The 13,483-nt window shown below is 26.2% G+C and overlaps 1 protein-coding gene across 1 annotated transcript in view; it reads right to left on the reverse strand.

Annotated features, from left to right (window-relative positions):
* LOC114129640 (limbic system-associated membrane protein-like) overlaps positions 1-13,483 on the reverse strand; it is a 516,827-nt gene that overhangs the window by 15,895 nt on the left and 487,449 nt on the right. Inside the window, exon 7 of the mRNA XM_027994441.2 lies at positions 6,007-6,181. Within this exon, the coding sequence (XP_027850242.2) occupies positions 6,007-6,181 (175 nt within the window). The remainder of the gene's footprint in view (positions 1-6,006; positions 6,182-13,483) is intronic.

Here is a 13,483-nt window from a genome sequence, read left to right on the forward strand (position 1 = left end):
AATGTGTAAAAAAGTGCAAAAAGCTGTATTACAGTGTTTGGATACCTTTCAAGTTGTAACTAGTGGGTATCATAATATAAAAAATTCCATTATTCATCACTATAAATTACGACCAAACACCATGGGACAAAATGCCGTACAAATTGGTTTTGAGATGATTGACGGTATATTATAATGTATGTTGAAATACGAGTCATTTCAAAGTAATAAAGTTTAAATTATTTTATGGCAAGTTTTTAATATTTCTTTTATTGTCTGGTACATTGTAAAATACCAAATATTTTTCCATAAAACCGTTTTTAATGATTTTAGATATTTAAATTAAACTCATTTATTTAATCATGTCTACAAACGAAATTTAAACAGGTAAAACGCTACGTGAACTAAATTGACATTTAATTTAAAAATAGTGAAAATTATATATGTATTATTATTGTTTGTAAAATATGTTATTTATTCGAATATTGTAGATTTAGTAGTATAATATCTTAAAAGTATTAATAATTGATTAATTTAATAACTGCATGATATACGAATGTACGATGACGAAGTATGGATAAAACCTTTAACGTTAATCACTCAATAACTAGGAAAATATTAACTAATTATTTAGAAATAGTTATTCCCTATTTTTAGTTTTGTAACCCTAACTAAAATACTTTTATCATTAACAATTATAACGTACAAATATATCGAGTTATATATTTTTATTAAAAAGTGCTTATAAAGATTGGCGGAGTAATTATAAATACACCAAAGTGCATTTTGTTACTTTACTTTTTAAATAATAATCTTAAATAATTTTAGTTGAAAAATTACTACTACTTCTATACGTTGAATTTATATGTTAAATTTCCATAAAAATATTAAGCTCTCTGGTACAAATAATGAAATTAAAAAAAAAGTATAGGTAAGGTGTAATTTAATAATAATAAGTTGATATAGCGGTTTCTTAAAAAAATTCAAAGGTGAAAAAAATAAGGGTTAACACAAAGCGCTAGAATTTTCAGAGGGTTGATATACTTTTAAATATTGAAGTTTTATTGTTTCAAGGATCACTTAATATTATATATTACATTATAACGGTACGTCACGACGTTTGTGTGGAAATTTGTTGAAGTTAATTTTCTGTCTTTAAGTAACCATGCAATTGGATTGAGCGAAAAGTTCTATAGACAGTAACGAGATTGTTAATTAATTAAAAAAAAAAAGCACCGCTGCTTGGTGTTTAGTTATCTGCGCTTTTAATTCAAAAATGTTACTTAAAATCGTCTAATTAGACTGGCGTTGAGGGACGTTCGTAGAACAATAATATACGACAAGAGCGTTGCAGGCAGGTTAGTCGGTTGATGGGCGTGAGGTGTGGTGGTAAACAGTTGAAATTCAATTTTGAGTGTTGTCGTGTAACATTGTGTGTAGGGCCTGTGAGTGAAACAAAAACAAATAACTGAGATGTTCCCGAAGTTTCTGTTTGGTCTTAGATACATACCACACCAATTAACGTGACATTACAGCTGGAAACGTAACTTTTTAAATATATGGTGTAAAGCCAAACGCTATTCCGAGTAATACGACGTCATATGACGTAGGTATAGTTTAATAATTAACACAAATAGTCTAAGGAACTAGACTATTCCATAAGTTTATATTAGGATAAAATAGTATTTGTACTTTGTACTAACGGACATTATTTAGTGTATTTTTTATATTATGTATAAACTATAAATAAAAAACTGTAAATGGTGTATAACATTTTGGTAAGTATCAAACAGTAAAATACTGTAATTTATATTTATTTAGAGCATTCTCATTTTGTACGAATAAAATAACCACATTGTTACGGTTAGAAAATTAAAATTTTAAATTACTAATGTCACAGTGGTTAGTAAATTTAGACTTCTCGCAGACATTATATTTAAAAATAATGATTTTGTATATTTTCCAGGACAGTACTCGTGTTGTAATTTAACACTATAAGTTAGTTGTATACACACATTTAATATAAATGTCAACCAAACATTTTTTATGGGGTGGGCTTTAATTTAAAATGTTTTCTATTTTTTTCATATACAGAGTGATTCTTTTATCAAATAACACTCATTATTTCAAAAAGTATAGATTTTTTTCTAATTTTTTTTTTCAAATTTTTAGATACACGTTTTTCTATATAACTGTATAAAATATTAATTTTTTCACTCTTCTATTTAATAGTAAAAATCTATCAACTTTTGATTACCCAACGTTGAGAAGTTATATAGTATATATAGATATATATAGATATCATCAACGGATTAACGAAAAATTAAAATTTGAATGTGATAATTCATAAAAAAAAATAACCTTATTTATTTATGAAATTTTAAGTTTAAGTTGTTATTTGAAAATCAAAAGTTGATAGTGGTTTACTTAATAAATATAAGGGTGAAAATATGGAAGAGTTCTACAATTCTTGAACAGTATTATATGGATCTTAAATTTTGAAAACAAATAACTATATTAATTTTAAAATATTTCTGATTACTTTTCATCCAAGACTATTTTTACATTTTATATTACCAAAATGTTTGACTACAAGAACCCATTTATAATGTAAAGCTTTTTTGAGCTGGGAAGATACAATTTCGTATGATTTTACGACTGCAGATGCCAGACAGGTAAAAATAAGTTCCAGACGTTCTACGCTGTTGTGATCTTTACAGCTAATAGTATTATCTAAGTGTTATAGTAAAGTTATAGCTACACTTGAAATGATTTGAAAAAGTAAAAACATCGACGTGAAAAATCACTGATAGGTAAAATTAATAGAATTTTATTTAGCGTTGATAATATAAAACGGTCTCACAATATAAAATATGTCTAGTTAATTAATATGTATATTGTATAGGTGTATACTTTGAACGTTTAATAAGAGAATAACATCAAAGAAATAGATTGTTTTAATAAATGAACCACTAATGACGTTAGTCATGTAATTCTAGTCTGCCAGGAACTGTTCACGTAATCACGTGTAAAACGTGTCTAAGATGTATTTCAGTTGCAGAATCGAACAGTAATATTTGTTATTCAATGCGCTTGTAATTGAAATATTAAAAATTAATTGCGTGTAGATAGGATACGTGTTATTCTCAGGTTATTGACATTCATTCGCAGACAAAGGATTTGAATTTCGTTTGAACCGTTTGCGATTCTCATACTAATGAAAGATTTCGATCGATGATTGTTAATTTGTGCAATGGAGCGCTTTATTTTAAGCTCAGTATCTCAAAGGAAATTTGAATAATTTTAATATAACGACAAGGCGTTTTTCGCGTTAAGTGAAAACAACTCTACTGCATTTACCAAATATATTTGTTTCATGATATTAATTAACTACAATTATTAATCAACATTGTGTATAATAGTATTTTATGAAGTCATTTATTTATATAGAAATTTACAGAGTTTAAGAAATTTAAAAAAGTGTATGTCAACTTTTTTTTTAATTTGATATATTGTATAAATTATCAGAGTTAATAATATTGAGTTTGCAATTTGACATAATTATTCGTTTTAATACTGCTAAATAATTGTTATAAACTATTTTATGGTTTATCTACCAAGACATATTATTATAATTCCAATATTTTTGATTACCTACATTTGTTCATTCGTTAGTAGCTTACAAAATATAATTGAATAATAACGTCGATAAACAGATGTATTTTTTAAGTTAAATAATTTGTATATTTTAGTTGTATGGGAATAACATTATGTAAATTGAATCATCTCTTGATTAATTAATCAACATTTAAATTTGCATAATTCTTTCCCAAGCAAAACATTTGCCACAATTAATTTGATTATTTATTTGGTTTCAGATGGATTCTTTGGGCTGTTGTTGAAACACTTTTTATGCTTTAAAGATTCTATACGGAAAGATATAATATATATTACTTTATGATCTATTCGAGATTTGAGTATGTTTATTATGAACGCCATTAATAATGTATAAAAAATAATAATATAAACAATAAAAGCATATTTTATTAATATGACATAGTAATTATAGTATGATTCAGTATTTATTCATCAAGTTATAATAAATATTTCATGCCATTTATAAAAAACGCCAACTAACATTTTTTAAAATTTTTAATTAACACAGATAACTTTGATGTGCATTCATGTTTATATTATTTATTGGAGTAATTGATTGAATATTTTTGCATTTTAAATTTTAAATTTCCATGATACAGTTGAATAATATAACTCTAATAATATCTTTTTATAAAATTCTGACCCAACAGTACTTTTTGGTACCTATGCAGTAATTACTTATTATTCGTAGTATCTTGAATATTTGATCTAAATTTATATACAAATATGTGAAATGTCTATTTATTCGAATCAATATTTATTAATTTCATTAAGAATTCCAGGCATATACATTACAATGTTAATATTTATTAGTCAACTGCTAATATTAATAATTACTTAATATTATTATTTTTTTAAATAACTAAAAACTGAACTGTTTGATTAATGATAAATAATGCGTATCTAATTAAAATAAAGTAATTTATATTAATCACATCTATAATTTATTCACATTTTATTCCGATATTATTTTTCAATTCTTCGCATTTTACTAATGCACGGTATTATCAAATCTTTAATATCACGTGTTACCTATCCATACATTTGATCGAGGATAATTAAAATTTGACCAGAAACTTCAAGATTTATTCATAACCTTGGTTTAACATTAAATTATTTTTATATCAGTTACGAAATTATGAATATATTGCGTAGTTCGTTACTAAACCTGCAGATAAACAAGAGATTAATATTTGCCACGTACCATGGAACTAATAAAACAGTCTGCGCGATGTTACGTCAAACCATTGTTTTACATTTGATCCATCGCATTATCATTCCAGATGCATTTTAAGCCGGCATAGCACGTATGGAAAAATACAATTTCTCATAACTAGAAACGTCGACAAAATAATCCACTTATTTTTAACGCGACACTAATTACAATTTATACAACGCATGGTTCGTCGTCAAAAGCTATTTTCCTAATGATATTTTGCATAAATTATATTGGTTGTTTTACTGCACCTGTTTAATTATTCACACACCAATGTGTAACTTATTATTGTACACTGTGTTTGCTCGTATGATAATTTGTCGTACCTATCCAAGTTTTAGTTTACAGATTATCTCTTATAATAATTATTAGGGTTGTGAGTGAAACATGGTACATATTTATAAATTATGTTAATAGACTTTAATATTTATGTTGGTACGTTGTATATAATTATATGTACTATTTTAAATAAATAAATCATTTATTGTTTATAATAATAAATTATTTTATTAAATTTTAATTTGGCAATACTTCACCCCATTTGTATTATTTTTTTTTACTCTAGTCCTAGTTGAATACTAGAAACGCTGCAATAATGAGTTATTGATTAATTATTTCGTAGACTTTCCAGCACGGTGTGTAACACAATAATATTATCATTCACGGTACGTTTTTATGACTTAGTTTGTCTTAATAATAAAAATTTATAAATTTAATAAAAATTAGTATATGAATACGCAATATTTTTTAATTGCCTACTTATATAAATGTATTGAATGAGAGTACTTATTATTATTTATAATTGAAAACGAGTGTAACGAATATTTATTTTGATAAATAATGAATTGAAAAACATCCCTTAAAATTAATATACATTACATGTTATACGCTATAATAGTCATTTAGATAACTTAAAAAATAGAATCGTTATTTCATCAAAAAGAAGTATTCAATTTTTAAATATCTGCAAAAGAATAAATCAAAAATATCAGCTGATTTTTTTTAGTATTAAGTAAAGTATTAAAAAGTTTTCAGATATTCATTAAAAGCGAATAGTATATGTATTAACAATGTACGTGCGATAAACTATATGTTTGGACGTTACAGATTTAATATTATATATTATACGATTTTATTATATGAGTTATATTTACCAGTCACTTCGATGGATCGTTTGCTTTTGCCAAGTCCATTATCGGCCACACAAGAATAATTGCCAAAATCGGTCTTTTGCACTTTTCTCAAGCGTAAAGTGTATCGGTTGCCTCTGACGTCAGTAATCCGCCATTCGGTCATGTCCAACTGCAACGTGTCTCTATACCACAAAACCTGAAAAATTACGCGAAAAATCGTAAGAACGTGAAATATTACTTCATACGTGCGAATTATATAATATAAATATTATCGCGAAAGATATTGCTCGCCAAGTGCTAACCACTCTACACAGTACACATGCATCGGTAGCCAATGAAATGGCGTGTATGCGTGATTATGACATTCTTGTATTGTTCCAAGTTGCTTGTGTATCAATCAGCTACGCATTTACACCCTCTAATAATCCATATTGAATTTATATAACGCATTAATGCAGCAGCGTTTAAGGAAAAAAATGCGACCTTTTTAACGGAGTGGATTTAAATTCATATTATTTTATGGGAGTGGATTTCACTATATAATTTTATTTGTATTTGACGTGGATATAATACATTATTATAGTCAATGTCAACCAAACTAATGATTATCGAATGCTATCGAATTTAAATATTTTTTAATCAGCTGAAAATTATTACGGCGTAAGAAAACTTATATGTATATATATTTATATATATAGCGCTATTTTCGAACTTGAATTGTCTGTATATTTCATCATAACTTTTTTGCGTTCGTTTGTTAACCTCATGATCCTGTCATTCAATACCTAATTGTTTTTATCAAGGTTATCTTATTGTTTGGTTTTTTTTGTTCGGAAGTTTCAAAGTTTTGGACAATTGGACTCCTATATTTCAGAATATTGTTAACATCTCTGCAGTATTGGTATAGATTGTAAGTTGTATAACATATAGAACCGACGTCTCATCGTATTTGTTATCAAAAATAATTGGTTTATTTAACAATTCGTGAGAGTCAATTCCAACGTCTTATTTTTCTAAAAAAGTTCAATTATTTATTTTTCATCGAGAATTCAAATACTTATGAACTATATTATATATATCAATTATACTTTATAATATAATTTTGAATATGATTTGAACGTATAGCTTCATGAATCATTATTAGAAAAAAACTTTTTTCGTTAGAATTATTTAGGATGATTTTACAATATAAAACGATTTTTAGTTTTTATTGATCATCAACTAAATTATTATATCTTGAAAAAATATTTTATCGTTATATTCTAAGATACATTGAATATGTTTTTCAGTTTTAGGCGTTGGTCGTATTGTTCTAAAATCGAAATTATTACTATTATAAAATAAAATTTCGAAAACTGTACGTCATCATAATGGCAGTTGGGCCTTAATGATTATATAAAATCGAAAGATATTTTAAAACCGTCGGTACTTTTATTTCTATTGCTGCTATAAACACCAATGGAACAACAACAAGTTGGATTTCACGCTGTAAAAAAATTATTAATACCGAGCTTAGATTATGCATTCTGCCAAGAGAGTTTCAAAATTAACTGACACAAACCAAACCGTTTGGACACTTCGTTAGGCGCGACGACTTTGGTCAACATTTCTCCTGAAAAAATTTTCTGATGACAGAAATCATCCACTGACAAGTTTCTAAAATGTAATTACGCGAACACAAGAAGTTGATCGGTAATGTTTGTCATACAACTCATTGCATGTCTGCCATGTATTTGTATTAGTGATAATTATTAGCGTAACAGTTTAGAGTTTACCATGACCTTACGATAAACCGTGTACTTACACAGTTGACGAGGTTGCTGTAATGCAACGCAGAATATCGCCGAATTCGTGGTATGTGGGTATTTAAATAAAGGACTGTTGAACTGTTAAAAACTTAAACATTACAACGGACGAGGGAGAAAGTATAGATTGATATTTATTGTTACCTAACATTTTAAAATATGCATTATTTACTTTAATATCAATTAAATAGCAAATCATAACTTATGTCGAGCTTTGGATAATATTCGTACCTTTAAATTTGGTTATAGATCAATTCACTTTAATATTAAAAACAACAGAGTAAATGGATTCTTTTGAATGAAAAATGTAATATGTTGTACGTTATAATAAGACTGAGACAACACGTCATGCGTGTACGACGTCCTCTTAACAGTAAATTGCAATATATTTCATCAGTAGAATGACGAAAAGAATACAAAAAAGGAAAAAAAAGTTTTTGAATTTTATAATGGAACGCCAGTAGTTCAATATAATATTTTATGAGCGATAACGTCTTATATTCTTATGCAATATTCATTTTTTGTCACGAATAAAACCAAAAGTAAAGCAGATGGGTACCGTAGTTCGTGTGCTTGTATCAGAAACTAATTAATCTGATGATTTATTCTCATTTTGTTAGGAAACAGTCTCTATGTAATGTTTACCTCGAGATGTTTTTTCTAGAGATGTTTTTTGACTTACTAACTCAAAAAGTGGATAAATTAAACATATATATACACCATATGAGATTAGTCAGTACAACTGATCTGTACTTTATTATTATTTAAAAGAATATATAATACGTATTTTAATAATGTATTGAGCATCTACATCTCATTTATCATTATTCAATTTCATACTATTGGCGGTTTTGAAGTTGCCCAAGAATCACATCGACGTGTGAAGTACTAGACTATTTTTAAAATACTTGAGTAGTTGAGTATAAGTAAAGTTTTTTATATTAGTTATTTTATTAAGATACGACATAGTTCTACATGAATGGAAATACAATCTATTCACGAGGTTATTCGAAAATGTTTGATTGATAGCGTTTATAGGCTGATAGGTTTTATATTATTATAATGTATACTCATACTCATACGCATTCGGTGGTGAAACAAGTTATAATAAGTTCAGAAAACTCAAAGTGTAGGTTATAACTGAGTAAAAAAAATCTTTTGTGTATTAATAGTACAATATTATAATGCATCAAAGAATATGTTTAATGTCGGGTAAATAATACATAATGAATAAATCTGCAGAACAAACTTACTCAGCTAACAGTATAAGAATTATGAAAATTTGTAGAAAAAATGGTCAAATAAAAAATATTATCAATTGATGTATAATATTTCATACATACGTAAATAAATATTTAAATAACTAGTTGAACACTTAATAGAAAATGAAACATTTAAAATACTAGCATAAATTAGTAGCGTACATTGACTATAAATATCCAATTTTTTTTATGTAGTTAAGGTAAAAAAATTAAGTATTAAATTATTGTATGCGTAACCCTATATATCTATAGTTTTGATGAAAATTATTAATAATAAAACGATATTGATGGTAGAAATTACAGTAATGACTAATGATGTAATAATAATATGTATTACATTTAAAATATAAATTTTCTTAAAAAGTTTAACTATATTTCAAATAGCCGGTGAATGGTTATAATGTGATTTTTACGATGCTTAAGCTGGGAATATTTTTATAGTTTAGTGCGAATACCCAATTCTTAAATATAAATAAATTCAATAAATTTTTAAGAAAACAAAAGGTAGGAAAATGGCCTACCGCTTTGCTGTACAATAGGACAGGTGTTGAGTGGGTCACTATTATGGATGAGTTAAATTTAAATTCAATGATAAAACATCACCGTTTATAAAAAACGATTCTAAGCACTAAAAGTCTACCAGGGCTATTATATCACTACCTAAGTATATTATTTCGTGATATGTTTTTTTTTTTTTTTTTTATATAGCTTTTAAAGTAATTTAATATACTTTTAGTAATACGAATAAAATTTTGTTCTTGTATAATGTAATATTTAATTATTATTTTAAAATTCATCAAATATGTCATAATATAGAAAATTTAGGTATGTAAAAGTTGAATTTTTCCATGAATGATGTTTTAAAATTATAACAAAATAATTAACTCATTGAAAATAAGTAATTTCGACTGAATTTGAACTTAAAATGTTTATAAAAATTTATTTATACCTATATATTTTTTTTTAGATTTTACGGTTTTAGTAACTACTTATGAATTATGACGAACCTTTTTTTACATTTTCAAAACTTAGATATAAAAATAAAAATGTTTATGAATTTCTAATAATAAAATAGTTGTGATACTTGAGTATATTTTAATACAGATATAAGAACCACTTATTTAAGAACATTTTATTAATTTTTTAAGTATTTTTAGCCAATCATACATTTTTTGTTGTTATTTATTGAAAAATCATTAATTAAATTGTCTATAAATAGTTTAAAAAAAGTCAAAATACTTTGAAATTCATACTATAAATAGAAAATTATAATATAAAATATTCTCACTGAAAATTTTAAGTAACTGTGGTTATTCTTTTTGAACTAAAACAAATTAAGAAATCAATTTTATCAAAATCTAATTGAGTGTAAAAATTCCCATTTTTCATAAAATTTATATTTTTTTTTTCCAATTAGACAAAATACTGGACATTTTTGATTACAACCTCTTTAAAGTACAATCTTGATCCAATTTTTTGACAATTTATTGCACAATCATAAACAAAAAGTATTGTAAAATCAATTTATTCTTCTCTACGATCAAAATCTAAAATTAATCGAATGCGTATAGATCGTATAGGGAGCTGTATTTACCTAATAATAAAGTTTATTTTAATTCTTAATATTTGGAATTGAGTTCTTTAATATATTTTACATGTTTTCGAGTAGACTTTATATTCTGAGGTTAGATTTCGGTAAAATTTTGAATAGAAGAACACATCGTGGACTAAAGTTTTTAAGTTTCATAAATCACACCTTCATACCTACTATACGAAAATATCTGGTGTAAGTAACAGTCATTTTTTATGTTTATTTCTATGGACTTTTTTATGATAACAACATGCTCGAATGTAAAGTTTATTAAATAAAAACCAACAAATTACATAACTAAGACCGATATTTAGATACACATTGGTTTTTTTTATGTTGGAAGAGATATAGCTAGATACTATTTTTATCTTAACGATTATGGCTAAGTTAGGATATGACGTGTATGTTGTTAAAGACACACATTAGTTGATCTTTAATATTTAATTACATTTATTTATCATATAATTTATTATGAATTTGAGTCATTATTTTTGTATGAAAAATGAAAATATAATATTGTATGTGTTTAATTATTATGATTTAACAAGTATAATTATGGTAAGATAAAATATATATTATTAGATAACCATTATGATATTAATGATTTTGTCATAATATACGAAAAATGTTGTAAACCTATCTAAAAATCATAATTTTAAATTAAAATTATATACTGAAAAGTTGATTTTTATAATTATTATAATTATTATTTACAAGCTTATAGTTATTTAAAAGTTTTTCGTTTATCAATGTCATATTTGTGTTTATGTCATTATGAATAGAACGTCTAAAAAAAAAAATCCTAATAAAACTATCATGAAACGAATAAAGTTTAGTGCAAAATTTAAATTAATAAATATATAAATGCTTGAAAGAATAAATAAAAAAAAATGTTTACAAAAGAGTTTTGTGTTTTTAAAGTTATATTTAAAACACGTCGCGAATGGTATTATTACTTTGTTTAAAAAAACATGAATTTATAACTTTAAGGTGTTGTTTTAGAAATGAGCGTTTTCCCGTGTAAAAGGATAAGGTATAGTTGTGTTGTTGAAGTGTTAATATTAAATGTTAAGTGTTTGTTATGTATAATATACAAATATAAAATAGAATAAAAACATAAAATAGCATTGCAATTTGATATTTGTTTCACCGAGACGTAAGGTTCACAAGATAAAACGATCGTTCTATTTTGATTTATTTCTTTTTTTATGGGAGGGGGGTAGATATTAGCATTATTAGCGATTTTCAATTTTTTTATAAACAATAAACATCAACCATATACTATATAGTAAAATAAATGTTCATCATATAACACGTATGTATGATTTTTACTTAATTGAAATCTAATGTATTATTAGGTATGTTTTGTGAACAAATCGTGTGGACAGGTTTCAATTATGAGTTAAATTTTTAACTGCACAAAAAAACTTTAAGAGTATATTCATGTTATATATTTTTAAGCACCACCTGTCGCACAAACTCAAATATTTTAGAAGATTAAGAATAATCGACCAAAGTTGATCGCTTATTAATCATCCAATACTTTGGTATGTGTGCACAGTACAATGTATTATAAAGGTATACAGTTATTAGTTATTATATTGTTACATTTGCTTGGATTTGCAATATTTCTAATCGATTCCTTACAACTAGGAAGATTGAGAGAATATAATATTTTCTTTGGCTTTAGGCTAATATATAATTGAGTAGTTTGGATCAATTGACCGATTATTTGACAGAAAATTATGCATGCAATGGTGTACGTAACGCACCATCATGAATTCTTAATTAATTACGTGAAGTAACTGTGGTATATTATTTGTGTACACTGTAGAACTGTAGATATTAGAAGGAAATTTGGCGTGCAGGGTAAAAAGTAGAATATAAAAACATAGTAAGTCATATAAAATATATAATACGTATAATATTGTACATGTATTTTTAAGGTGGTGTGGTGGTATACTATGAAACTTTTATAAATTATACCGACCGATTGTCGAGAGCAGTGGATAATTTGGTCTCGTAGGAATTCGGAGCCATAATAAATTACAAATTTAAATCGGCTCGACATTGCGGGTTTGGAGTAAAAGGAAGGAACGCTCGAAGGAAAGGTGAAAGGAATAAGGTCTCTCCCGTAGATGACTATGCACGCAAACCACACACATACACACACATAACAGGCGTCTCGTGGGTAGAAAAAGATCGAAAGAAATGCTCACGCCGCCACCACAAATGCATACTCACACGTATACTGACATTATACGTATATATTATATTACTGTATAAGAGCGAATTTTTTTCCTGACGAGATGAAATATACATGTGAGACTTTTGCACAAAGCTCGAGTATGCGGCTAATATTGAAGGTGCGCGAAGCTTAAAAATAAAAGAGTGTGAAAGGGGGTGGAAAAGTATGAAGAGAGAGAGAGAGAAAGAAAGAAAAAGAAAGAGAGTGTTCTTCGATGCGAACAAAATAATGATAAAAAATAAAAGAGAATAAATAATTTTTGAAAACAACGACGAGCGCGGTGGAGTGGTTACTCGAAATTTCCATTCGCCAAATTCGGTTCGTTTATGCTATCGACAAAAAAACGCTTCGTGTATTATGCGCTTGTTTCATATGTATTTATGCTTTAAATATCCTCTGGGCCGTTTAATGTGTTCGTTCTCATTTTTAGTACAAGCAATTTTACTCTCCTTATGTTATACTTTACAGATGGTATTATTTCGGTACGATGTATGATCAAAACTCTCGTATTTTGTGGTACAACCTGATCATAAAAATGTATTTTATGACCGATAATTTCCTTTCAATATTTTGAAACACATCAAATAGTTTT

Source organism: Aphis gossypii, chromosome X (assembly GCF_020184175.1).
Source record: "Aphis gossypii isolate Hap1 chromosome X, ASM2018417v2, whole genome shotgun sequence".
Taxonomy (NCBI): Eukaryota; Metazoa; Arthropoda; class Insecta; order Hemiptera; family Aphididae; genus Aphis; species Aphis gossypii.